This window comes from Siniperca chuatsi, linkage group LG1 (genome assembly GCF_020085105.1).
Source record: "Siniperca chuatsi isolate FFG_IHB_CAS linkage group LG1, ASM2008510v1, whole genome shotgun sequence".
Classification (NCBI taxonomy): domain Eukaryota; kingdom Metazoa; phylum Chordata; class Actinopteri; order Centrarchiformes; family Sinipercidae; genus Siniperca; species Siniperca chuatsi.
Window position 1 is genome coordinate 19,422,426 of NC_058042.1, and position 27,947 is coordinate 19,450,372.

The 27,947-nt window shown below is 40.0% G+C and overlaps 3 protein-coding genes across 5 annotated transcripts; 1 reads left to right on the plus strand and 2 right to left on the minus strand.

The window, feature by feature from the left end:
• atmin (ATM interactor) lies at positions 1-26,820 on the minus strand. Of its 2 annotated transcripts, XR_006377531.1 has the most exons (6): positions 26,431-26,820; positions 24,012-24,137; positions 21,763-21,962; positions 19,703-21,655; positions 17,430-17,501; positions 1-17 (listed from the first exon to the last, which is right to left on the minus strand). XR_006377531.1 is itself a non-coding variant. In XM_044191177.1 (4 exons), exons 1-4 carry the CDS (start codon positions 26,680-26,682, stop codon positions 19,876-19,878), a joined length of 2,358 nt encoding a protein of 785 aa, XP_044047112.1. In that variant the 5' UTR covers positions 26,683-26,820; the 3' UTR covers positions 17,702-19,875. The 2 variants fall into 2 exon arrangements, 1 of the variants encoding a protein (XP_044047112.1); XM_044191177.1 differs by lacking the exons at positions 1-17; positions 17,430-17,501 and having other exon boundaries at positions 17,702-21,655.
• LOC122873899 (protein phosphatase 1 regulatory subunit 3E) lies at positions 8,015-13,490 on the minus strand. The gene is made up of 2 exons (XM_044191217.1): positions 13,354-13,490; positions 8,015-13,017 (listed from the first exon to the last, which is right to left on the minus strand). The coding sequence occupies exon 2, from the start codon at positions 12,657-12,659 to the stop codon at positions 11,736-11,738; it is 924 nt and encodes a 307-aa protein (XP_044047152.1). The 5' UTR covers positions 12,660-13,017; positions 13,354-13,490; the 3' UTR covers positions 8,015-11,735.
• Positions 13,485-16,121, plus strand: si:ch73-103b9.2 (uncharacterized protein LOC100150067 homolog). 2 transcript variants are annotated; one of them, XM_044191194.1, is made up of 3 exons: positions 13,485-13,662; positions 13,777-14,042; positions 14,459-16,121. In XM_044191194.1, the coding sequence occupies exons 2-3, from the start codon at positions 13,839-13,841 to the stop codon at positions 15,335-15,337; spliced, it is 1,083 nt and encodes a 360-aa protein (XP_044047129.1). In that variant the 5' UTR covers positions 13,485-13,662; positions 13,777-13,838; the 3' UTR covers positions 15,338-16,121. The 2 variants fall into 2 exon arrangements, with proteins under 2 accessions (XP_044047129.1, XP_044047138.1); XM_044191203.1 differs by having other exon boundaries at positions 13,524-13,662; positions 13,806-14,042.
• Positions 26,821-27,947: the final 1,127 nt, after the last annotated feature.

Sequence of the window (27,947 nt, forward strand, 5' to 3'; positions counted from 1 at the left end):
CATGGCAACAGTGGAGTCTTTGGAGAGATGAAAGCAAATGAGAGAGAGGGAGAGAAGGAGAGAGATTAGCACACCTGGTGTTTATGTATTATGTTTATGTGTGTTCATGTAGTTTAATATACAGGAACATGCCAATGAAGAAATATATTCATTTAAAAAAACGCAAGAGCAAAGTCCTGACAGTAGAGTGTGATTGGCCTGCATGTCATAGTGATAATGGTCATGGTGACACACACACACAAACAGTAGAGGGACCAGATGGAGTGTGAGGGGAGGGGAGAGAGAGTGCTGTCCTTCAGACAGATGGAGGTAGAGATGCTGTTTCTGATGACTGTGCCTCTCTGTTGCCAGCAGCCTCATATTCTGGGTTTTGTTCTCTGTAATCTGCTAACCTGTGGAGCATCCGGACAGATGAGACACATTAAGAGGGTTGTGAGCAAGAACACAAGCCTTCAGATCGGGTACCAACAAAGCCTCATTCATTAACCTGACTTGCACTGAGGATTTACACCATTTTAAAAGGATTTGGCTGTGTGTGTGTGTGTGTGTGTGTCTGTGTGTGTGATGGGTATGTTGTGTTGAGAAGCAAATGTGGCTTTTGTAATATCAGCAGCAATGTAGGATTAAAGACCGTTATAAACAATAAGGCTGTCAGTCGTTAATACCTAAGGATTTACATCGGAGCAGATTATGAATTGTCTCCCAAAGACAGTTTCACTGATGTGCTGATGAATTCTGAGCCTGGACATTCCTCTGCAGCACTTGAAGTAACGCAGGTTATAGAAACATGATATTGTTTTAACATGTTTGCACAAAAGAGGGCAGCAGAGAGTGAGCTCCAAACCTCAGGGGTAAAAGTCACCATCTGCAGAGTCCTGGTGCACACATGCATGAAGTGCATCAGTTTGTTTATCACACAGAAATACTTTCTCCTACACGTGGTAAATGGGCTTAAAAAAACCCAGTCTTTTGCACACTTCAAGACAGTGGAGCATATGCAGAACTACAGTGTCATTTCTAGTTCAACTATCAAAGAAAGACTGTCACTCTGGAGAATATATATATATATATATATATATATATATATATATATATATATATATATATATATATATATATATATATATATATATATATATATATATTATTGTAATTGTTCCTTTTTCTGCCAAAAGTATATACATACATACATACATACATACATACATACATACATATAATACATACAGTTAGTAATTAAGTAAGTAAGTAGGTAATAATCAGCATCATAATCATCATAATTTTATTTCTGTAACTCTTCAAAATACAAGTATATAATGAGGCTGTATCGGGGCACAGAATTAAATTTCTAATAGATTTAGAATATGATAAAATTAAAAATCTAAGATGACATTAAAATGTTGAGCTTGATGGTTCATTCTTGATACATTAAAATGATTACATAACTTTACTGTAAAATATCTAAAGTTACTGAAATGCCTTTATATAGAAAAGGATCTTGAGAAGAGATTTCATTGGATGTCACAGACTTCGCCAGTCTAAGCTAATGGACCAGATAGAACTACACTGATACTGGACACATACACCTACACACAAACTACAATCAGGCACACTCCTACACGTACATGGGTGGATGGGTGGAGTGTGTGTCAGCAGCGAGCTAAGGGTCAGTGGCAAAGGAAGACTACAGCATATCCAGTCACACATTCGCTCCATGTGACCTGCCACTGTCTGTAGGAGAGATTCAGAGAGACATAAGAGAGTGCTTTGGGATAGAAGCCAGACACACAGAGAGGGGTGTGAGAGTGCAGCAACATAATTATTTCATGAGACCTGTTGTGAGTGCTCTGCACCCAAAGGCATCAGGCCTTATAGAGATGTAGCCACCAGGGTGAAAATGAGATGATTCAGGTTACCCTAAGGCAGACACACACAGAGAGAACAACCTAAATATACACACAGCATTCTCACACACACACACACACACACACACAGATGCGGATGCATACATAAACTCTGAGTATCTTCATGTTCATGCATGACTGCTGCTTCATGCCTGATACATCAAATCTCCAGTACCCATCTGCAGGGAGAGACGCACCCTAACAAGCTAACAAATATTTGTTCCGACAGCAGTCACATTTTGCTGAATCACTCACGCGCCTGGTCCTGCTCCTAAACAGCAGACGGTGCTTTTATTTGGAAATGAGGGTGGGCGTGGGAGTCAATGACATCATTCCCTGTGATAAAGTACCCTTTGCAGGGGTGACAATGGTGAGGAGGGAGAGATGGGGTGTTAAAGTCACCCACTGAGCATATACAGGGACACACAGTGAGAGACAGGCTGGCATCTTTGGCTCTTGTTACAGACACACTGGAGAGACACATTAGGCTGATACCTCCTTTCTTAGCACTGTTGAGTATTGTTAAGGGTGACCTTCTCCATTTATTGCAGACTGTATTCTCTCTTTATCTATCTCTCTCTCTGGTGCACCCTTATTCACTTACAAAGACACACAGTGTATGCTAGCTAATCTAGCATAACATGATAGCTAATCTAATTGAATGGTTTTACCCACAAAGTTCCTGGGGACTAAAGTCTGTCCCAGCATGCACTGGATGTTACTACCTCTAAAAAAATGTCATGCCTGACAAACCAGTACACAGCTCAACCAAGTCAGACATTTTAAAGTTCAGTCAAGAATGTTTCATATATTTTCCCATATTTGTTCATTCATGACACCATCTCAGCTACACCTCTTGGCTCTTATCCATTCATGTATTTTCCTGCTTCTTAAAATCTAAGAAGCATCTACTTCCTGGTTTACATTAGCCAATCAGTGGCCGACCTCACTGAAGCTCTGAATGGAGAAAATTCTTGCAGCCATATTCCAAAATTTTTTCCAAAAACAGTGTTATAGCAGCATATTATATATGTGATTTTGGAATGAGATGTTCAACATATCACGTATTGATAGATCACATATGGGTAATATTAATAATGATTCATTAATTAATATTTTGGTGCCTACTTACTTCATTCAAATGTCCACAGACTTTTGGCCAATATTTACTTATATCATTAATGCGTTATATCCATAAACTGATTGTTCTTCAGGTAGACATTTACTCAATTTTCTATACCACTGTGGTGCATATGGTGTTATACACATCAACCACCATGGCACCTCTTATTGGCATTGTGTCAAACATACATTTGTCACCTGCATTTGCCACCAATACTGGCTGAAGAGAAAATCCATGTGTGAATTTTGGTGATAAGTGACTTGTCTTGGCGTGACAGACAGGCCATTTTTAGAGTGGCAATGGCAGACCTGTCAGCTGGGAACTGACGATGCTTAATGTTCCACTGATTGTCTCCTCTCACAACACGGTCTTCAGTGCATGTGTGCATGCACTCTGACGTGTGCTTTTATATAAGTGCCTACCAAGTTGGTCTTTCCAGCTTGTCAGCGTGATGCTTTCTGTTTATCCACCTTAGGTCAGACTGAAATGATGCAGAGCTGAAGAAAGGATGGAAACAGTCTAGATCAGTAGATTATTTATGACTGTGCCTCTGGCCCGGAGTTCTTCCTTGGTGCCAGTGCAAGAAATTTACTGTGTCTGCAGTGGTCTGAATGCTCAATGCGTCATTAATACCAGATGCAGTCCAGAAGGACAGTGAAAAAAGTGAGGACGGCGGGAGAAGGAGAAGAGAGTAATGAACAGAATGGACAAAGAAGCATTTAATTTATTGGAGAGCATCAGCAGTGATGAGAAAAAGATAAGAAACTGAACTGCGTATAAAATCACTTGAGTGTAGCAATGATAGAAAATGAAAACAGCGGAGAATGAAAGAAAAAGAAAGGGATGACAAGTTTAAAATGAGGAAGGAAATGTAATGCTGTACCTTCTGCTTTATTCAGAGTAATATTCACTGGTACAATGACTCCTGCTGTGCTCATATGAAACTGAACTTTGGTGTTTTATTACATAAGGTCTGGCAGACCTGGGAAGTCTAGAAGGAGATCGGCAGCATACTAAACAGTCATTGATGGTGGAGAGGGATGCCTAAACAGCTCTTTGGATTCACATCTCACCCACAACGGACCAGACTGATACTTTTCAGGATACTTACAAAATCATTTTAGCTTTTCAATGTCAGACATATTCCATTTGCTGCATATGAAATAACATCTATTACAGAATAGCCTGCCCATTCTATAGCATAACTGCTCTTGCAGTTTAAACATCTGCACCAGACCTGTGCAAGCATTTGGTGAAATACTATTTAATACACAGTAAATTGTAATATTTAATGCTAACATTTGAATCCATAGTAGCTGCATTTAACAGTAGCCAAAATTAAACCATATAACTACAGTGATTGTCATTCACCTAGTTATCGTTCAACTTGTTAAGTTGTCTTGTCAGCAAGTTGGAGAGCTAATAGCAACAGGACAATGTAAACAGCCTTAGTTATTTTTTCCTGTGACAATGACTGATGACAAGATTTTCAAATTCCCATTTTACAATGCTATTTAACAACATACAATAACACATTGTGTTCTTCCTTCTTGCATCAACAATGTTCCAGCCGTGGTCACTCCACACAAATTTCAGAAAGTAAGTGTTTATTGACTTAAACCTGCAAAAACTGATTTTTTGGCCACTTGAGGGCAGCACAAACAAGTTGTGAACACAACATTGACATATCATCTACTTTTAAGTTGATATTGAGAACTTGTTACCAAACTGTTGTTCATTTACACATCCAGCCATTACATAGCAACATTATCATCCATTTGGAGTTTGAATGCAAGTCCAGTATTCATTCTCTTTTAGCTCTGTTTTTGGTCTCTACCAACTCCTGAGGGAAATATCTGGCTCTTCTGCTAAATGCTCCACTGTGTTCACCAGCTAGTCTCTAACTGTGTCTGTCTGCCATTTGGTGCAGAGCAGGTAGTGTGTAGTGGGTTTTTAGAGCTTTTTCACTGAAAAAAGCTTCTTGCTTTGGCTAAAAACTATGCTGTGAGAGCGAACCAAAACAGTAAAGTTCTGACCTGACAGCTAAACAATGAGCTGAAGCTCGCTATAAAACTCATTAAAGCCCAGGGGTGCTGTAGATTGGGGTGATAATCCTCTGTAGGTTCATCACCACGAACAACCCCTTTAACATTGTCACATTGTTTTCATATTGTCATTTGATTTTGTTATTATAAGAATATTGAAGTAGAAGTAGTTTTGCAATATTCTTTTTCCAAGTATTGCCTCAACATGAAAATACCTACATAATTTAAGTCAGCTCACTATAATTTAAGCTCACCATTACCAAAATACAGCAGTAACTACACATGGGTCAATTCTTTGTTTTTCTAGAAGTAGTTGTGTCAGTCACATAAGCTTATCTGCCTTATGTGTGGTAAGGCAAATGGCCATTGTTTTGTTGGAAAAGTATTTCTTATGAAGCCTCTCTAATCTAGTTCCTTTACCATGTCTAAATACGGTGTGTGGGGAAACAAGTCATCTTTCTTTCTCATAAACAAATGATTTCAAGATTGCTGAAACTTCCACTAAGAGCTCTACGAAGAAGTCAGGAAAACTTACCACAGATACAGATGAATTCACTGCAGCATGATTTTTTTCTGGGCTCTTTGTGTGTGTGTTAGTTAAAGCAGTGATGCAGTGGAGCTATCTGTTTAGACAAGTATGGTTGACCTACTAATAGGGCTTCACACTCAGAGGAGCAAATGAATTAAAAAAATTAAGAAAAATGTATATTGATAACACAAATTGGAAAAAACCTAATGAGTATGAAAGTAAGGGTTGGTGGGAGAAGGAAAAACAAATGTGCAGAAGAGGGAAAGAGGATGAGAAAGTAGGCAAGCAGGCTGTTAGACAAAGATTCAGTCTGACACACCTGATTTTTACCTCTGTGAGTGAGTGAAAGTACGTGTATGTGTGTAAGACTGTGTTGTATGAGACATGGGAGAAAGCTCAGTTTTAACAAGAGGTTTTTGGGGAAAGCAACATGATGGGTAATTTACCCTTGGAGTATAAACAGGAAGCATGCAAAAGAAACAGCTGTGGTCAAAGGAATAAGGAAGCCATCATGGTTAGCTGTGTGAGCAGACATTTCAAAACAACAGAATGAATTTTCAGATTTTTGAAACTGTGAAAGATCATTTAGCCAATTAATTATTCTGGTCCAGTGCTCACTGAGACAAGGTTATGGCTATACCCTACACTGCAGCCCTGGCTGCTGCTGGGTCAGTATTAATCTCATGGCACAGCATTTCTCTGAATGCCTCACATGAATGATTTAAACAGAAATCATGAAACCTATTTGTGGGCATCGACTTGGCCACATTATTAGAGCCAAAGGACACACTTTGGATGAGGTGGGAGAAGCTACGCTGGTGGGATGAAAATGGCTGTTTGGGTCTGTGATGCAGTCTCATAATGCCAGACGCCTGAGGGAGAGAACAATCACAACGTCATCATCACATGAACACAGCAGTTATATAAGCAGCTGTTGTTACACAGCATGACAATGTTTCCTGATTACCACCACTTGGTAATTACATAGACAAGCATACAACACATGCACTTTGCTGATATATATGGTATGATTGGATACACACTCATTCCAAAAATTAATTTTGATGTAAAATGCTTGGTTGATGCTTATATAAATAATGTATCTTACAAATAGTAATCCAGACAAGACAAGTGTGCCACGCTGCAAATCAAACTGTGCATGTCTTAATTTCCTGCTTCACCTCACCTTCTGACAGTGGATATCTTATTCTCCTTTTTTCTTAATTCGGGGGAATTATGGGATTTTCCACTTCAAGCCAGGTGCTGAGTAGCTCTAATCATAGAGTTAAACTGGAATCTCACAGCAGGTTTTTATTGAATAGCCATATGGATTCACACTGACTGGTTGCTGGAAGCATTAAGGTGGCATATAGAGTAGCTACAAACTGTCAGGATGCCTTCAACACAACACAATAAGTAAGCACAGTTGCTTGTGGGCCAACACCGCTCAGTCATCACTGCCTTAGGTTTACATGAAGATTAAGTAGGATCATGTTCCTAATCTGACACAGAAGCCCCCCAATACATCTCCCACACAACATGTCCAACATATACCTGCTACACATGTGCAAACAAAGCTTTAAATGTAACACACTTAGATCATTGTATTAACTTTCCAAATAAAAAAACTCCAGTATCAGACTTTACTTTCCATCACTCAAGAATGTATTATATTACAGTGCCATGATCAGCCATTTAATTCCTTTAATGAAAGAGTTGGAGGCTTTGTTGATGGACTCTAGAGACTGTGGCTTCATTTAATTGCATGCCAGTTGGCTTATTATTTCTTATATAAGAATTACCAATGCTATTTAGAGATAAAGCTGGTATGACTGTTATAAGTCAAGAGAATGAAGATTGATTGTATTTTGGTATTTGTTAACCAAAATACTTTGCAACAGCACAGTGTCTGATTGGTCAAACACATTATGTTATCGTTTGTTTTATATACTCTTTTATATTCTGCTTATTGTGCCTTTGCTCAGCTCTCTTTGCACTTCTTCCTGCTTCAAGCTCAGACCCCTCCCTTTCATAAACAGAGGGGGGCGTGGAGTCAGACTGCAATCGATTCAAGGACATGTCCGCAGCCATGTCTACAATGGCGATGGCTACAGCCCACTGCAGTGTGCTGCTTGATGAATGGGGACCTTCTGCAGCCCTTGAGATGCTCAGCTGACCTTATAGTCAGATACCTTGGGAACACGCACACAAACAGCTCTGCAGTCACACACTGCATATATATCACAGGGTTTGCTAGAGTCTAAGAGATGTTATTTTGGAATGATAGGTCTGATTACACTATTTTGCAACAGATTGTAGTCAATGTTCACATAATAGGCAGGGATAAATTAAATAATGGCAATGGTATAGAGATGACATTGAGCGCTTTTGATCTTAAAGTACTCTCAGAGTATTTGGTTTCCATCACAAATGCCTTTATTAACCAATATTTTAACAAAATATAGGTTACATTAAAAACTAAACAGAAAAATAACAGTATGTTACAGCTGTACATGCAAACATGGTTAACATTCACTGCAAAAAGAGGAAAAAAACAGACAACAGCACAGATTAACAGTCAGATGACTGCAGATGTTACAACACAAAAGAGGTTGCATAGGATTTACAAAACCAAAAAACTCAGTAAATTCAGTGCCATATAATGGGTATAAATAAGACAGAAGTGATTTAGGCTTTCCACAGTGAGAGAAAAGATCAGTAAAATAAAGAATGGAAATCATCTTGGTTAGTAGCTATTCACAGGAGAAGGAAGTTTTCGTATATACTATATAGTGACTTGCAACCCTGCCCTTTTCCTTGTTCTCACTCAAGTGCATTAGACCTGCTTTGACTGAGTCTGCTACAATCATAAATCGCATCTCATGTTACCTATCTTGCTAAGATATGCCCCTTATCATTGTCTAGAGTCCACAAGATTTCATCCATCTGCAATCACCTTATTTCTTAACAAACAAGCACTTGCATTTTTCCAGCCTGCTTTATATCGTAAACTCATTTTTTTTAGTAAGGCAGTGTACACCTATAGTTGTTCAGATGGGGTTTCAGATATAATCCTTTCATTCCGATACACTGCTCACATTTTGATACATATTTTAGGGAAAATTCTACAATATCTTACTGATATATAAAAAATCATTTTGAGACTGATGATCACAGTTAGTGGTATTCCCAATTTAACAAGCAGCCTTATTTGAAATGGTCTTCAAGAAAGATTTGATTATTAAATTTCATAGTATGTGTGCTTTAGTAATTTATTAAGTTTGGGCTCATATTTTATCTTCGAACTGCACAGGATTTTCAGATAAACTTTTACCATTCACATCTCTCAGTTCTGCTTTTAAAAGGCTTTAAAATACACACACAACATAGAACAGTAATAGGAAGACATTCAATATGAAACATTAACACATTTACATACACATCTATATATCAGTGAGTTCTGATGCAAAATGTTATGTATAAACTGAGGTGAAAATCTAATCAGACCAGAAGCCCTTCAGTTTCTTTATGGTAGTGATGCACCAATAACAACAGCAGTGTGGGAGATACCATGTTAAAACTGAGCACTGGTATCTTACAGTTTCCGCACTTTTTGGAAACTTAAACCAAAGAGTCACATGCAATGGAACATGGAGAAAGCAGCTTATTCAGACGTTCATTTGTGTCACACACTCCCAAACTGTATGTTCTTGACTAAACAGAGCAAATCTTGTCAGGACAAATCTTAAAATCTAAAAAACACAGTCTGTGTTGGCGGTGACTGATTGGTATTGATGCATCTCTCTGTACCCAGCACAGCCTGGATAATTAATGCTTTCTGGTATTGCACGGCATGGATGCTTGAACAAAGTTTACACAGACCAAAGCAGACAATAAGCCACTGACAACATGACACACAGTAAGCACTGCCATGGCCAGACCTTTTATATCCACAGTGTATTTAAATAAACAGGTGAGAAAAACGCAGCTCTGTACATGATAAAGCTGAACGTAGTGAAAGCAAATATCAACTCACTGCTGGCCATCTCTCACTTCAGCAAAACTATTCTAACAGCATCAGGTATAGCATTTAAATTCCAACACAAATCATTTAGAGACAAACATTACCGATGGGTTCACAGTGGAACTGCTCCAAAACCTAAGTGGTTACAGGAATAGTCTTTATCCACATCCCAACCTGATGGCCTCATTAAATGGAGAGCTTCCCTCCGAGGCCACGATGATGTAAACAAAGGACAAAGTGATGTTCAGATTACAGTCAGAGCACTGGAAATAAAAGCACCTTGTCTCTTGTTCCTCTACTTGCTGAACTGGAGTCTCAACTTTCTACTTGCCCACAAACATTGATAATATCTTACAACTAAACATGGTGGCATGTTGGATACTTGCATTTAAGTAAACTCATTTGCCTACGAAATTCAAGCATGTTTGCCATAAAGAGTACATGATCACAAATGATCGGGAGCAGGTTTGGAAGACTACTCGCCAGTGAATTAATAAAAAACGTATGGCTGTAACATTAGCTGTTGTCTGGAGAGGGCAGACTGGTCGTATAACATCAATCAAGGCTTATGGTATGGAAATTAAGTAATCAGACAGCAGTTTGCTACTTAAGGATGGAAATGTCAGCCAGTCAGGTGGTTCATGTGGGGTGTAAGGAGCAGCACTATTCTTGCACAGTGGTGACTGAGGATAGAAGCCGGTTAAACACAGACATCCGTGTAATAGCTACTTTGTCTATAGACAACACCGCTCTGTGAAAAACAGAGTTACACAGTGCAATCAAGAACATTACAAATGAATAAGCATTGCGTTTTGAATCTGCACATGTACAATAATATTTTAGTTAGAATGTATCTGTTAGAAAATAATTACTGTGAAAATAACATCTGTTTTATAATGCTCAACCTGAAGAAGAGGAGAAAAAGTCCACAAGTAATCTGAGGTAAATTTGCAAACTGCTACTATTTCACTACTATTTATTTTCCTTGGGGGGACAACAATCACGTTCAAGGGGTTCATTCAGAAAAAAACCTTCCTATCACGGTACAGTATGAGAGTGTTGAAGGCCATTCTTTATAAACACAGCCTTTATGATTTAATGGAACATGCATGATGCAATTATAAGTTGGGGACAGTTTTTTTCTAGAGAAAGCTTTTTTGAATTTGGCAAAATACTTGATAATTTTTACATTAATACTGCAAAAATATACAATGGGTGTCGAAAAGGTGCAATTATATGGCTAAAAGGCAGGTTTATGACTAAGTATGGTGTCCCTGGATTGGAAGCCTACAGGTATATGGTCACTTACTAATTCCCAGTGCCTATAGGCTATTATTTTAAAATGTAAGTTTAATGATGACAACTATCTAATGCATTTAGTCTATTCAAGCCTAATGAAGAAAATACTGCACAACATTTAATACACAACTTCCCACATCATAGCTTAAAATAAGGCATGTTTCAGTGTCATGACTGAGAAATTATACATTGAATTTTCTGAATGAAATAACCTGCCTCATTTTTCTGTCCCAAATCTGTAAAACGTATGTCTTGTGTGTATGTTTCCCCCAGCCTGCAGGAGACCACCAGAGGAGTATGCTGCTAGGTTCGCTTGGCATCCGTGTCAGCCAAGACGTGATGCTTTCTGCTTCCCATTAAGCCAATGCATTTGCACACATGCAAAACAAACTGGAAATTCAAACATCTCCATGCCACCAAATACATTTACAGCATCTCCTGAAAGGAACAGTGATGTCTGAAGTCGGCATTGCCCGGCACGTTTTCCGTGGCACGTGTTCCTACATTACATAACATGCCCTCCCAAAGGGCACCAAGCTGTACAGAGCCCTGACATCAAGGCAAATTATCCAACAGCATCCCACATCGGAAACCTATCAAAGGCGTATCTTCAACACTCAGCAGGCCTATGTTACCACAGCGGGGCAAATATTTGAATTATTGTGGGAAATAGTTTTAAGTGTCACCGCATGTGTGTAGCTGACAATGGCAGAAAAAAAAAATCTTTAACAGGCTACAGTCATCATTAAGGTACCCGGGGATCAGTTAGGCGCAAATTACGCACGCAGTGTGCCACTGCAGAGGACAATGCTCAGATAAAGTGAATCCATCCATTCTCCCATTCACGCGGTGGGGACATCTTTAACCGGTGACGCCGCACTTTGTAGTTGTTTCCATTATTATTGTCCCAGAACTCTTGGCCTCCGACACAGTATTTAATGGCAAACTGCAATGTGCCTCCGTTGTCGAGGTAGGTAGGCATGACGATCTTGAAACGGAACTTATCAGTGACACCGTCGCTTGAGCTAGGAACATAAGACGCCAGACTGTCCATAAATGTTATCCAGTTGTTTAGAGAATACCGCAAAGAGACGCTCTTTTCGAAAGCCAGATTCAACACGCGCACAAACCCTGAGAGGCTGAATTCGTCTGCCTCAACGCTGTCCAACATGACTTTCACCTCCCTCACTTTCTGCTCAAAGCCGGGTAGTGTGCCTGGGTTGGTGAACTGCAACTCCATGAACACAGACTGCGCAGGGGCCCGGGGGAATTTTGTTTCCAAATGATTAAGGTGGAGGGGTCCTTTGGGTAGTTTTGCCAATATGCGCTCTGGCACCTCTGGTACATCTGTATCATCGAAGTGCTTCACTGAAATGAGCTCCAGGCCCAGGGAATCGGCGAACCGGACCTTTTTCTGACTGGTTGGACTTCTGCTGCGGGATATCTCTAACTTTGCTCTCTCTGTGGGTGTGGGCAGCGACTTGCACCTCCGACGCAGGTTTGGACTCTGTGGAGGCTTCAGGAAGATCTCTCTGCCCCGTGGTCTCTCGTCCACCACAGGGCTCTCGGTGGGCTCACAAGTACCGTTCATCATGTCAAAATCTTCCCCATCTTCAAGCCGCGGGTTTGCCGCTGCCAGGCTTCCGAACAGTCCGGCTATGCAGCTGTAGTTCCTCGGTAGGCAGGTCTTTGGGGGCAGCATGACCACGACAGGATGCACAGACTCTGCTTCCATAAAACGCAGCAGATCCTGCACTGCGGAGCCGAAGTGGTCGTGACGGGAAATACCGGAGTGTCGAGAGATGGAGCCGTCAGGTGTCAGTGTCCCCCTCGCGGATAGGTGCTCCGGCTGCGTCAGAAGCTGACTCTGTGTAGCTCTGGACCAATAAACCAAGGTGTGGATGTGCGCCAGCAAAGTGCGAGTTTGCTCCTGCAGATCGGTCACTTTAAATTTAGGTGTGTGAAGAATATAACCCACTGTCTGCTCACTGCAAAAAGAATAAACAGAGAACAGTATCCTCTTCGCAGCGTCCGTCGTTCGTTTCCATTTTCATATGGTGAACATGCAGCGTCCTCTCACAGCTGACACGAACCTGCGTAGAGCACAATTAGACGTCAGCTGTAGCTCTACGTGCAGAACTGAACGTTGCAACTAACCAAAATGGTTTCCTCCTTCACAAGTGATAAACCGCGTCACTTCCCCCTTTTCACATTGTGACATTAATATAATGACCCGGTTAGCTCACAGAAAAGAAATAAACAAATAAAACACATTTTATCCTAATTTTGGGCATTTCCTGGGACAAGACAGTTGGGCTTATTCATATCGACAGTTTCTGATCACGAGTCTCTATTCTAGCTTATTCTATTTACTGTTTTCTATCCTATTCTATTCTATTGCTATGGGCATCGCCGGATTACCGTATTACCTTATTAGGTATGGCATTAACAGACATGTAATAATTCATCTGTAGCAGACTGAGCTGTAGCAGCAGTCAGTCCTCCCCTTTTCTCTACGTCACATCTTCCCGGTGCAGCCTCTACGGGTTGCTATGACGACGGCGTTGCAGCTTGTCTCTAAAGGCATTCACCGCTTCTACGCCTCTGTTTGGGAAAACTCTGTCGACCAGAAAGAAAAAGCACGATAAGTAGCAGCAGTTCTTTGTGAATGGTGCTTTGTGATATAGGGATAGTGATCCAAACCCATTTAAAATGCTAAAGGGATTCAGATTGCTTTGGTGAGTGAAGATTGACAAACTGGTGTAACGTTAGTTTTTAAGGTTTCTAACGTTTAAAAAACATGTTTCTGTAACTCAACTTAAATAAATTAACAATGTAACTACCTCTTACAGGTTATTTTGGTATATTCTATTAAATCTAGATATCAGCATGAAGTACATGAGCTAACTACATAATGGCGACCTTAAAAGAAGTGGATCACACAGCTGTGAATGGATCAGACAAGGAGCTTCCAACACAGAAGGACGCAGTTGGGGAGCAGCCTTACAAGACACCAGAAAGGAGACATGTCGATGCCCTTCTAGATATTAGTGAAGAGGACTTCTTGACAGAACTGGAGCCATATGAGTATCATTGTTACTCTGGTTGGGAAGAAGCTGTAAGTGAATTTAATGTTTTCTTACTGCAAACCTTTTTACTGCCTGCCTTTATCAGATTAGTTAATGTTACCTTTATGTAAGTTGTACCAATTGCACATGTTAATTCTAAGTAACTGTCCTCTGTCACACTTTGGAGTCAGTGGCAAAATGTAGATTAAATCTACATTTCATTCAAATGAGATGAAGGAATGTATCTATGCTTTAATTTCTGATTAATTAAATTCCCACCTGTTTATATAACCATTATCTATATAGTAATTTTTCTGATAAATTACTCACACATCACATACCAATATTATTATAATTTAATTTCCACTGACATGTTATAATAAGTAATTATTTCAATGCATTTTCAGTTTAAACATTTCAAAACTGTTGTTTACATATTTAACATTATATTTCATGTTAAAAACAGGTCCAGGGTTGGGCCAGAGTTGCTCCACTGAGCTGCATACTTTTGACTCAGAAGAGATACAGGAAACCAAGGCATAAAGAGGCTGACAACCCGACCCCCTTGTCTGTTGACCCAACAATCCCTAATGCAGACAGCTCAGCCAGCATTGCAGAGCATAACTGTGAGTCTCATGTGGGACAACATAACAGCTTTAAGAAAACCATGCTATTACACCAACATCCTGGATCCTGGAGTAACACTGCTGTGGCAGCTCTGCAGAAAGATGCCTCAGAATGGCCTGTCGAAGAAAAGACAGAGGGGGAAGGGACACTCAGAGATACTCCTTTGCAGCCTCACCATCTCTCCTCAAAATACTTTGTGTCGGAGAACAGACCCACTAAGCCTCAAAAACACAGCCATAGGCCTAATAGTACAGTGGTTCCCATTAAAAACTTCACATTTTTACCACCAATTAAATCACCACATTGGAATCCTCAGAAAGTCAGTGTCCAGCTCTGCAGTGACAAGAAAGCTCCAGATGGAGAAACCATAGAGGAAAACTGTTTCATGTTTGATAAGATGAGCAGGACGAGAGGAACAAGAGTGGACCTTGTTGCTAACCCAGAGCTTCCCACTTACTCTGCAGCCCTTACCTCCAAATACCGTTCATATCAGCATAACCCCCACTTGTTCTCTGCTGTAAGTGTTTCTGTCCCCAAGAGGTATCAAGTACCTATGTCTTCCAAACCTGACACAGTGCATCACACTAACTACTCAATGTGCAAGCGCCTCACACAGGCCCTCCACTCCGGCAATGCAGCAGGTGCACAAGCACATATGCACCCCAGCAAGACTGTGTGTGCTGTCAAGCTGTACGAGGGCTGTGAAATAAATGTTTAACATGACTGATGATGACATTTAAGTATGAAATCATTTTAATCTCTCAGGTTCAACCAAGTAAAAACAACCTGTTTTGTCTTATTTTGTATTACTGCATTATACAACAGTTCCATCAAAACAGTTAGTTGGAAGAATGATTTCAATGTATGAGACATGTTCATAAAAGTAACTCATTGCAGAGGTAATTCATTTGGTTTAGTGTTCCGTCAGTTCAGCCTGGCATAACATTTCAGACCATACTAACCATAACAGTAACAGTGTGAAAAGAATATTGAAATGTTAAGCTCTATATGTCATTTGGGCCTTTATTTCATTCTGACCAGTTCCCACAAGTGCTATTTTCAGCTGTTCTAGTTACCTAGCAACGGTGCAACTACCTCATAGGAAGCAGTGTGCCAGCCTCCCACTTTCTACTATTTAAACTTAAACCACAAGCTACAGCTCAGTCAAAACTTCAGTGTTGCACTGTAGCCTGCAACTATACATGATGATGAAATAAACCGTTGCCAAAGTACTGCATGTGCTCTGTCAAATTTAATTGTACACAACTTTAGTTTTATATCAGTCAGGAGGTGATTCTGGGTGATTGTGGATGGGTTCTGTGTTATGCAATGTACAAGGGTTATCAGTGCAGCATTATGTTGAGATCCCTAAACATACTGTGCGTCATGTTGGTCTGCAAAGGCCAGCCAATTAGTGCAACATTATTCACAACAGAGATGATCTTTTTTCTTTGCCTCTTTGTCATTTATCTGCCTTGTAAAATAAAAAATAATCCACTTAATGGGATCGTTCCTTAGTCTAAGGAGCTGCAGTTTTTTTGTTTTTTCTCTTCTGTATTTTTTTTAATTTTCAACAGAAATAAAATGATACCATAAATATAAAAATATAAATATAAACAACAACAAAACAAAACAAAAAAGTGAACAATATCAGTAGTCACAACCAGGTGAGTTTAAAAAATGTGGTTTGTATGTACTTATTCTATTATTCTTATTAGTTACCCCCATACTTATTATTCTTAACCATTCCTCTTTCAGGTATGTTGCTATCGAGGACCAGTCCCTTACAAACTCCTCAAGAGTACCTCTTAACACATGTCTTTCCAGTGGCAAAACGCTAAAATATCAGAGAGCTCTTCATCTACCCATTTTTGTAAAATTGTTAGGCATGCAGCACACAAAGTGATTCTAAGACTGTACCTGTACCTACGTCCATAATTGGAGTCTAATCCCAGTACAAAATTATGCAGATTTAGTGGTATATCTATCCCAAATACTTTCTTAATCTCGCTTTGGACTGACAGCCAAAAAATTACAAATTTAGGGCACGACCGCATGAGATGATTATATGTACTATTGTTTTTTTTGCTTTGTTTTTTTACATTTTAGACATAATGAAGTGCACATAGGGTCATATTTACATCTAATAGCTTGGGTTACATCTAGTCTGTGAATAATCTTGTATTGAGTCTCATTGGATTTGTTAGAACATGTTATTTTCTTTGCATTCAATAAAATGTTTTGCCACATCTCATCATCAAGATGGGACCCAAAATCTTCACCCCAAGATCTTTTACTATTGATAGTAGAGATGTTAAACATTTGGCCATAAATATAACTTGTAACTTTCTTCCTTAGAGAAGAAGCTTTCAATAGTATCTTTTCCAAATGATTCATGTACAGACCACTCTTATATGTTGGTATGGATTGGATATAACTCTTAAATTGTTAATAGCAGAAAAATTGTGTTTGAGGAAGGTCGAATTCAGTCTCGAGTTGTGATAAGGATTTAAGAGTCCCATCTGTATTTTAGAGATGCTAGCATCCTTCCATGTTTTGAAACCCACATCTGAACAAGGTTGTGCAAAATCAGGATAAAAAAACAATAGGTGCCAAAACAGAGTACTGATTCTTTATCCCAAAGTGTTTACATACCTGATTCCAGGTTTTAGGAGTATTTCTAACAATCAAGTTTTCCTTCATCCCATGTAGTGAAACTGCATTATTTATAAATGGCATGTCCGAAAGACCAGGCTCACATCCAATAGTCCCAAATCAAAAAAAATGTAGAAAATAAAATGGTTACTTACAATCGATTTGTAAAGAGTTGCTATATCCAGCCCAAGCCAGGATTCAGCATGTCTATTTTCAGTAAGATGTAACTGTTTTAAAGTGAAAAGACAAAAGACACAATATTATACAGTTTTATGTTGTTCCATAACAAAAAGGGTCCACATTTTGGTGTGTGAGCCCTTTTTGGATTGTAGTTACATGCACTCCAGCTCTCTTTTTTTTGTATTGGTTGAGTGCAATGTTTTTTTCTTCTACCTTTGTTCTATAATAAGTGACAAAGAACACAATATACACTTTCCAGCAGTTTATTAAGAACATCTGTAGTGTAGCTCCAACAATTAGTCAAGGCAACCATTAACTCTACACATATAGGCAACAGAAACTAATAGCAAATATTTAGTTCTGGGAAAATATCTGCATGCACTCCCAACAGAGAGAAAATAAAGCACTGTAACTGACACTTGAGACTGACAAGGCTTCTACAGATAGTTCTGTTTAAAGCAAGGCATTTCCCTGTGCCACTAAACCTGCAGGGAGCAGCTATGCTGTATTTGAATTCAAGAACCACAAACTAGAAGTACTAATCTCAGTACAAGAAATCTTAAAATTTAATCTGAGTGTCAAAACCCTTATTAACATCGGGAAATTATCATTAAACTGTTTGGATACGGTGCAAAAAACAGAGCACGTTATACCTGGGCACAGTGTCATGTTCTGTACATTTTTTAGTCTCTAAAAACATCTATAAACCATAATAGCGTTTACCACCCATTCATTAAAATAATGAGATGGCATCCAACAAATTCTATTCAATAAAATGCCATATAGCATTATTTTTATGTGACAGAAGATAAATCTTTCCATAGAAACTATGGAGAATGAGTAGGAACATTCCAATACTTCATGCAACCATGATGAAAATACATATACAGAATGGATTAAACACGCAAAGACCAAAAGGATTCTGACAATTTTCCAGTGTTTGTTCATAATTCTGTTAATTATTTTAAAGCAGCAAATTGTATGTAACAGACCTAAAGCTAATACTTGGGTTAAGGCACCAACGTAACAAAATTAACAAATAATTAAGGCCTATAGCTTCTACTAGGGTCCTTAGTAGAACACAGTCTGCATGTGGTGCCTGTGCTTAATGAGGTAACTCAGTGTAACAGTATAATGAAAAAAGTAATTAATTAATTTAACCTTTAAGTTTAGTTGCTTGGAGAAGACAAAAACAAATAATAAAAAATGAAAATACTGTATATGATTGTTAAGGTTGGAAAATTTGATGATTTTAACGGAAGATATTCAACAGGACTCCTTTCAGTCAAAATCAGGTGGTGAATACATACAACACCTCTGTGGTTCTGTACAGTAACATTACTGGATCACCTCAGCACTGAGTACTGCTACTGTATACACTTACACCCAGCTAATGAATAAGTCAAAGACAATGACAGCCTAGTCTGCTTACTGACTTGAACTGACTGCTTAGCTATAGAGGCCCAGATACAACAAAGTGTTTATACAACATCATACTTCACAAATCACATTTCAATGAAAGGTGTGCAACAACTGACAAGACATAAACATTTCATTTTTACTTGTGCCACATCTTTATGATTAAAAGTATGTTTCAGAGATACATCTTAATGGTGTTAAGTAATGCTTTGTTCATCGTTGAAGGCTTTATGGGGTTTTATTTTGGAAATTTTGGAAAAGGTTCTCACTGGTCACGTTTAGCAATGGCTGAAAAGCTTGCAGGATGTAATTCAGAGTTTATAGTCTTGCTACCGCTGACAATGCAACGTCAATGAGGCAGCCATCAGATGCACAAGCTGAGAATAGATATTTTATGTTTCTGTGCTGCTGACCAAGTGAAGGCGTTGTGCACATTTCCAAACATAAGTAAACTAAACGCACATTGTTGTTTGCTGCACAGCTGAGATGAAATTGTTTTCATGCAGTATATGCATATCTGAAAGCTGCCATACAGGGTAACAATTTTATAAGCCTTTTCTTGACAGCCACGCACAGCTAAAGATGTCATCCCTTTTAAGTGCAGATCTAATATTGATGAAATGTTGAGTCATTTTTAAACTGCTAGTAAGACCAAACAGTGAAAACCAGTTAGTGGTTATACACTGAAATATAGAAGTAAACTGGCATTTCAGACAAGACACATACAATATGTTACTTTATGTGCAAATAAATATGTAAACTGTCACAGGAGCTGATAAATCATGCCCGTTGAGCTAATAAAGTGCAGCGGAGCTGTCAGGATATATACCTGGAAAGGCTCTGGACATGATGTCTCCAGTGGAATGTTCAAAGATATTTTCACAGACTTCTTACTGCTAAGACTGTGGTCCGCTGGAGGACAGCATAGATTGATTCCTCTTATAAAGGCAGACATGAGAAACCTTTACTGTGAAAGCTTAGGCAGCTTCACTAAGAGGGGCTTCAGCTGTTGGGTTTCTCAGGGTGCTGAAAGAGAGCACAAAGCTCCTCACATGTCTGGGTTTCCACAGAACTGAAATGGGACTCCATATTCCATGCCAGGTCTGCTGACAAGAAGTCATCCATGACAGTTTGTGTTTCGTTGCTCGTCAGGAAAAGGTGTCCCAGGCCTTCTGCCTGGCTGGTCACAGTCTGTGTCTCTGTGCTGTTCAGCAGCCTTGCATGCTCACCCTGGCTCACAGGGGTCTGAGAAGAGAGGCCTGTGGCAAATGAAGGGAGATCTGTCTGTGTTTCTGTATCTGAGGACTCGGTGCTCATAGAAAAGCTTGAATGTCGCAGGATGCTGCTCAGGGGCATGTGGCTTCCAGCGCTCAGCAGGAAATTGAGGTCTGTCTGAGTTTGAGTATCAAATAGCTCCAGGTCGCTGGCTTGAGTTCGACTGGGTCCCTCACTTTGGTCCAGTTCATCCATCAGGAGGAAGTCTGTCTGAGTCTGGATGTCCAGAGACTCCAGCGGCGTGTCACCACCCAGCCCTCCCAGCTCACTCTCCTCTGTCTGTGTCTGGATGTGCACAGCATTGAGAAACTCTTCAAAGTCAAAGTCAATGCCATTGTGTTGCTCCTGAACAGAGCCCAGACCTGAGCCACACCCTGCTGAGGCCTCTGTGAGCACCTGGTGGCCTGACATGCTGTCAGACAGAATATTTTCTAGGTCACTTAACAAAGTCATTGTTTGGGTCTGGTTATCTGCCATGTTGTTTGAGTTGAGCTCATCTGCCTGCACCCCAAAACCACCTGCTGACTTTGAGTCCTCATATAAACTGCTTCCTGCAGCAGTGAGGGTGTCATCTATGTCCAGAGCTGTCTGGGTGGAGACACTGAGGGAGTCACTGCCAAATAGGTCAGAGCACATGACAGCCTGGTCCTGAGCCTTCTCCTCTGATTGTGGCATGGCAAAGTATGTCTGTGTCTGCCTGGTTTTGTATGGGGGCACAGATGAGGAGGAGCAAGGAATTTGGCTCATGCACTGGCTGTCTGTCTGAGCTCCAATAGTAGATGTGGCTTTGGCCCGGGAGGAGAATGTCTGGGTTTCAACACTGACTGGCAGGAGGACTTGGGCACTCACGCTGATGTCTGTTTGGGAGCAGGACGAAACTGAGGGCTCACCCACAGAGCACAAGCCTATTCCCTCCCCAACCCCTACTCCTGTGGGCATTTTTGACAAGTACGATTTGTCCGTTTGAATGTTGGTGGAGGTGCTTCTTCCCCGTTGTCCTGCCAGGCTGCTGGCTGAGTCCTCTGTGACTGCAGAGTCCAGACTGACCTGCACCCCTGTGCTAATGGGCCCTAGGCTAGAGCGGGAAGTAGGCATGCTATCCTTGAAACCCAAACTCTTAGCATCAAGTTGGGGTACCACAGCTCCCATGGTTTGTGGCAGCAGGTGAAAGGTGCTGACAGAGCCTTGGCTGTCTACTGCCAGCACTACAGACCTCAGAGCCCCGCTTTCTGTCGATGGAAGAAGGACAGGCAGGTGGGCCAGCTGCATCACAGGGACACTGACCAAAGCCATCTTGGGCTTTGGTAGGAGCAACTTCTGGAGGCTCTTACGGGGGTTGCAGTTCTGATTCACTGAGTCTGGGATATGAACAGTTGTATCAGAAGGCAGAGCAGTCTCTGTAAGCTCTTTTCTAGCAGACATGATCTGACAGGTTGACTCGCTGGTCTTAACCTTTTCAGAACCACTTAACAGTTTCTCCATCTTTCGCTTTTTTACTGGAGGAATTCTGGAAAGAAACAAAACAGATACAGAGAAAGCCAGTCAAAATTAAATGTTAGTCAAACCTAAAGCAAAGTGTCAATAAAAATCACTCTGGGCTATGCATGTACATGCCTGTGTTCTGTAGGAATCTCATGACCTGTCCTGTAGATATGTGAGAGTAGTGCAGCTCTACTAGCATAGGGGCAGCCACATGTACAGTGATAGGTCTTCCCACAGTCTTCTATGTGCCTCTTTAGGTCCCACTCTGTGCTGTAGCCATTGTTGCACTTGAAGCACTTGTGTTTCTTCTCTGCATGCATCTTCATGAAGTGCTACAGTGAAACAGATCAAAGAGCAAAGAATATATTGTATACAATTGCTTTAAACATTTTTAAAACATGTGGTCATTAAATTAAGGATGTAGAGCTTTTAAATAACAATACAAACTGAAAAACTTTACACGATACCAAGATCCAAAAGCAAAGTGACAGGAATCTTTTTTTGTCTAGTGATCCAAACACAATTATAATCCACTGTATCATTTAGACAAAATCGGAAAATGAGGGCCATTTTACCCAGTGTTTTACAGTCCTTGATGCTAGGGGTCAAAGGACAAATGCTTTGAATGGTGGATGGAAAACAATACACAGAGCATTTCTTGAACTTGTGTAGTGGATCAACTAATTTAATATTAAATAATTACACTTGTTAAATGGGGCACCACCCTGGAAACAGGGAAAACAAATAAACCAAATTAATTAATAACTCGATAATTAAATGAATCTGTCTTTTAAGAAGGACTGAATAATTTTCAATAGATTGACCATTGTTTCTGCTTCAAAGAAAACACAGACATCTTTTTAATGATTAATTGAGGACATTTATTTATAGCTTAATGCCTAATAACTGAATAAATGAAGGATTAATGAGGTGATAAGTGATGAAATGAGCCTGATCTTATTGACAGTAGTGAGGTAACGTAATGTGAATTGGTTATTAAAACAAACTGCGAAACGCCAACGCTGGAGCAATCAATTCATCTAAATGGAAATTAATTTATTTTATTCAACCCCCATTCACAGCAAAAACCGTGGTTTGGCCTGTCTGCCTGTGGCTCCATTGTTTAGGAGCCCAGTTGCAGGTTATGCTCCCATGTGACTCCTTGCGAGCAGTTGGTCACCGAGTGGATGAGGTCTCCTAGCCGGCCTGGCAGTCTCGTTTCAGGGTCGACAGCAAAGGTCCGGGCCAAGACGTTGCTGGCACAGTTCTCAGGGAGATGCAGGATTATAAGGTGCAGTTCTAACCTTTGTTGTGTTGGAACACAGATGTTGAGCAGGCGTCTTTCAAAAAGTTCTTACTTATAAAGTTGGCTGGATAAGTAAAGTAAAGGAAAATGGATCTGGCTACACTAACTTCTTCAGCCAGGCTTGAGTAATTCCGTTGGCCAGATGAAAACTTTAAAAAGGAAATAACGTGCTATAACAATCGCTTAAAGACGTCTAAGAAACACTAGGATAAAAGAATGCAAAGATGGGGGACACAAGGGGAGGTCCAGCCTGATGCTAAAACATCAGTGAAGCTGATTTTGTCAGCTAGCTAAAGTAGGCAGAGTTTGGGGCATGGAGGAAGGCTTTTCGCACCTAAAACTATTTCTTTGTTTGAAACTTTTAAGATGGCTACTCAGGTGCAAAAATCACATACTCTCAAACATCACTATGGCCACGCAATCATGATTCAAGACGTGAAAATAGCATAGTGGTTATCGAACATTCAGGGAAACATAGTTTAACCAGCACTTATTTTAGCATATCATTCAACCAGTCACCAGAGATTGTTAACTACTTTAACTGTCAAAACGCAGTTTTTAAACACTACTAGACAAGGAGGAAGAGGATGGTGTGTTTAGTCTCTCCTCCTTCAGTTAAACTAATTGTGAAAGGCTGGAAGGCATTCACCCCATCGTTCTCACTACACTTGGAATATTTTATACTTATGCACAGTGTATGTTTTTACGCATTTATTCTCTCGTTTTACATTGCTTTTCATTCAAAGGTTCTGAAGATGGCTTAATTTTTTTTTCCAGGTAACAATGGGTCTCAGCTTTGCCAGAGGCGTTAATGATCTAAGAGGATTTTATTAAGTCCAAGTAGGCTAATGAATCATTCAAACAGCATTTAGTATTTATCAACGCGTGGCAGTAGAAAAGTGGTATTTGGGTACAGATAAACTCTACAGTATTACATCATTCCAGTAAAATGGATTTTTGTAACATATTTGGTGTAGAGTAATACACTAGGAGCTGTTCCACAGAACTGAGACCTCATCATTTTACACGAATGATTGCATGGATAGGATTAAAGATCATTGGAGGAAAGGCTTACTTGTTTAACCAGGGAGAACTGGGAGAAGGGTCTGTTAGGTCCCCTGGGACAACCCTCAATGGGACAGCAGTAGAGCTTCTGAGAGCCCTTCATGTCCTTTCTGACCGTGGGATTGACAATACCATCCTGAGGGTGACAATGCCAGCAAAAGACAAGAAAGAGGACAAAGCACAGAGATATTTGCATTTTAGATATTTATATCATACCTTAGTGAGCAAAGCTTACAGTGAGTGTTAAAGAATAGTATACATTTCGATTTTCCTAGATCACCAAAAGAAAGGCCTGTATTTCAAGTTGTTTTAAGAGCTTGAACAAAGTTTTAAGGTTTTACTGCTGTAAAAGGCACTAAATGTCAAATACACTGTAAACCTAAAAATACAAAATGTTATCTTTTTATACCAATTTTTAACTCATATTTCAAAGGGATCATTGACTACAAAATCTAAAAGTGATGGTTGTACATTGCCTTGCTTTTCTAAATACGATGCGTATTAAAAACGTAACCTTATGCAAGACACCACATTTCTGTATGTACAGCTGAAAAAGAAATTAATGAGCTTGGCAGTATATGGGATTTAAAAGTTTGCTGTACCACTGCTCCTCTTTTAGTCCCAAGGTAGACTTGCTAAAGCAGCTGTCAGCACATTTTATATTTAAAGTCAATGAATAGCATATTTATCACATTTATCAAAACAGCAACTACACTGAATGTACCCTGCATGGTGAAAACAGACAAAACCATCACGCTCCATAACATAACAGTCATTAATGCTGCAGCCTTCCAGTGGTCAAGGTCACCTCCATCTGCTGTAACAATGGAGGGAGCAGAACAAAGCTGACAAAACACCGGCTGGTATATCATAAGGAGTTAGCATAAACAGACATTTTGCTAACAATGAATGTTCTGGCAGCTGGCTTCAGCTACATCATTTGGTCGTAGGCTGAAGCCTGAGTCATATAAAAACATTATTTGTCATCAGTCAGTAACTGGCTGCAGCCCACGGTCAGTCCACAGCCTTTTAAGTAGCCATTGCCAATGTAATTTCCTTTTTCTGGGAGACTGTACAATACAGTGATAAGTCATAGTTATAGTCTAATTCTGCTTCTCTCTGAGCTATGTGATACGGATAGAAAGACATCTAAAAGCCAAGCCAAAACAGTCACACAAAATTTATAAAAAGGAGCCTGAACTGGGTTGAGTGACCAGTAAGAAACAGGTAGACAGAGTGATCTGCAAATTTTGTACATTACTGCTGTGCAATGATGTAGTAGAGATACAGCGATGTTAAAGTGGACGTAATATAAACAGATAAGGTGTCCCACATCATGCCTCATTCTTGAAGCTATTCCAGCATTTAAGAACTTTGTTATCACATCAAGTAGAATATCAGAGAGAGAGAGAGAGAGATCAAAGTTTCCTGTAACTCTTACACCAGTAATGTTTAGGCATTGGAGTAAAGCAGGCCTATATTTAAATTATGACTGACTAAATGACAGACTCAAACTTTCAAATATACCTGATTGTACCTCAAATTTATATGGTAGAACCACTGATTGGGCCTTTAAACACTCTTCTAGCTGGGCCACATGGACTAATTCTAAGAGCTAATTCAAATTCTTACATTCACCTATTTAAACAAAGAGCTTAGTCTATTGCAGGACAAAAGGCAGCCTTTTCCATCAAAGAACTTCATTCAAGGAGGGGAAACAGTGAATTACTGCCTCCCATGAAAAAGCCTGGTCCAGTGAGGACATAGGAAAACGAGTAGACTTTGGTTTAAACGCTTTGACTGCCTCTACTTTGCTGACTGTTTAGCATGGTAGTAGATTGTACATTAGACTCAGACAATTAATAGCGGTCGTATTTCAAAAGGTTTAGAGACCCTAATCGTAACATTACGATTAATATATACTATATTAATAATATATAATACGTGTTTCCTATGCCAAGAAAGACCCTTTTAATTGAGCTGAATTGATAAACAGATGTCTGCCTTTACACACTAACGTTAGCACAGTCAAATTGAGATACGCCCCAATTTTCAAAGTACAACCACAAACAGTCCACTAGAAATCTTAAATGTGTAGCTAGATCTGTATCGAAAATGCAGTAAGCATCTATCATCACGTGCGATCCAAATCATTAATTGATGACATAAGTAGCTAGTTACAATGTAGCTAGCGCGCTAACGGCAAACTTAACGGTAGTAGAAAAACGTTAAGCTAAGTGAACTTTTACCAAACGTTAACTATGACGCCGTGGTTGCTAAGCATCAATACTATGTGTTAGCTAAAACGAAGTTGTTCTGGATGACTTGCATTTTCCAGTTTTATGAGTGTTTTCACGATCCTGAGTTAGCACTGCAGTTACGTACACCCCTAAACCATACGAACATTTACCAGGGTTATAAGCGTTTACCTTTATTCTGTGCGATTTAACAAGATGCATGTTCAATGCAGGTGTATTAGGGAGAATCTTGCCACATCCTTCCACGGTGCAGAGGATGTTCGTCCTGACTTCTTTGGTCAGCTCCGTGATGGTAGGTTTTATTATTTCCCGTGACTGCGCCAGAGACTCTTCATGACATTTCGGACTGTCTGTAGTTGCGTTATCTCTGTCATTCGCCTGGCCCGTTGCAGAGGCAGCCATGTTTCTGTGTTGACAGTCCATTCTGTGTTTGGCAGTGAGCCTGAGTAGGAGCGTTGAATGAACAGGGCATACCGTCCCTCAGCTTTGCCTGAAAGGATGCCACCTTCCACCAAGAGGACGATTGGGACGGCTGAGCCTACGTCACATCCGGTATAATTATACTACTTCCGTTTTACAGAATAAGGTTTTTCATCGGTATGAATGTGTGTGTATGTATGTGCCTGTGTCTGAGTAGAGTGATAGTATTTTAAAAAGTATTGCTGAAACGTATACACAGTGTATGTTTTAAGCTGGAAGAGTGTATTTAGAAACTCAACATTTTTTACTCCAACCTCAAGTGTTGGTTAAAAACAGTGTTGTTTAATCTCACACAGAAAGACTTGGAGATATTTATTGTGCGAACCATACACAGGCTATTGTGGGTTGTAGCTGATGGAAAAATAAAAAATGGTATCCAGCTTAGCAATTCGATAGCCTAGCTTTAATAGAGGAACCAAAGTGTTCTTAAGAGAGCTTCGCCAAAACATTGGCCGTGCTGATATTGTAGAAAAGGTTTCAGTCGTAGTCATCTGGACACTGTTTTCAGAATCAAGACGTTTCGGCTCCCATCCGGAAGTCATTCTCAATTGTGAAAAAATTGGACGGGAACTGGAAATTTAAGCTACTCTGTGTACATAAGCCCTGCCCTCAGGAGGGAATCTGCCTGAGTATCTGTTAATAGCTAGTTTCACCTGAAACTGACCTAATAGTTTCAAGATGGCCCAGTGATCAGTAATCAGGCCTATTGTTCTCTGGCTGCATCTACTTCATCACTGTTAAGTGCCTGATTAGCATGTGATAGGCGTGAACAAGGTGATAATACACTCTTTGGGCAGATTAAATCTCAGACCACCATTTCTGTTCAAAGAGGGGTTCTCTTTCTTCACAAAAATGGCTTCCTTGACACCCCGTTCAAACCAACTCTTCTCTCTACTAAGAATCTTCACCTCGCTGTCATCAAATGTGTGGTTTGTAGCTTTTAAATGCAAATGCACGGCGCTCTGTAATCCTGAGTTAGCGTGTCGTCTGTGCTGATAAAGTCTTTTGTGAAGTGGCTGTTTGGTTTCGCCTATGTACCGTTCTTTGCAGTTTTCCTCACTGCACTGAATGGAGTAGACAACATTGCTCTGTTTTTGTGTGAGATGGTTCCTGTGGTCTGCTAATTTCCTGGCTGTGTTTTCAAGTTCCCGAACCAGATCCACGGTTTTCTGCCCAAAATTCTTCAAAATAAGACGGTGTAGTCCCTC

Coding starts and splice junctions, on each gene's coding strand:
- LOC122873899 (XM_044191217.1), bottom strand. CDS start 12,659: ATGGAAGCAGAGTCTGTGCATCCTGTCGTGGTCATGCTGCCCCCAAAG.
- atmin (XM_044191177.1), bottom strand. CDS start 26,682: ATGGACTGTCAACACAGAAACATGGCTGCCTCTGCAACGGGCCAGGCG. Junction 24,138..26,430: donor TTAAATCGCACAGAATAAAG/GTAAACGCTTAT, acceptor TGTCACCCTCAG/GATGGTATTGTCAATCCCAC. Junction 21,963..24,011: donor AGTTCTCCCTGGTTAAACAA/GTAAGCCTTTCC, acceptor GTTTCACTGTAG/CACTTCATGAAGATGCATGC.
- si:ch73-103b9.2 (XM_044191194.1), top strand. CDS start 13,839: ATGGCGACCTTAAAAGAAGTGGATCACACAGCTGTGAATGGATCAGAC. Junction 14,043..14,458: donor ACTCTGGTTGGGAAGAAGCT/GTAAGTGAATTT, acceptor TGTTAAAAACAG/GTCCAGGGTTGGGCCAGAGT.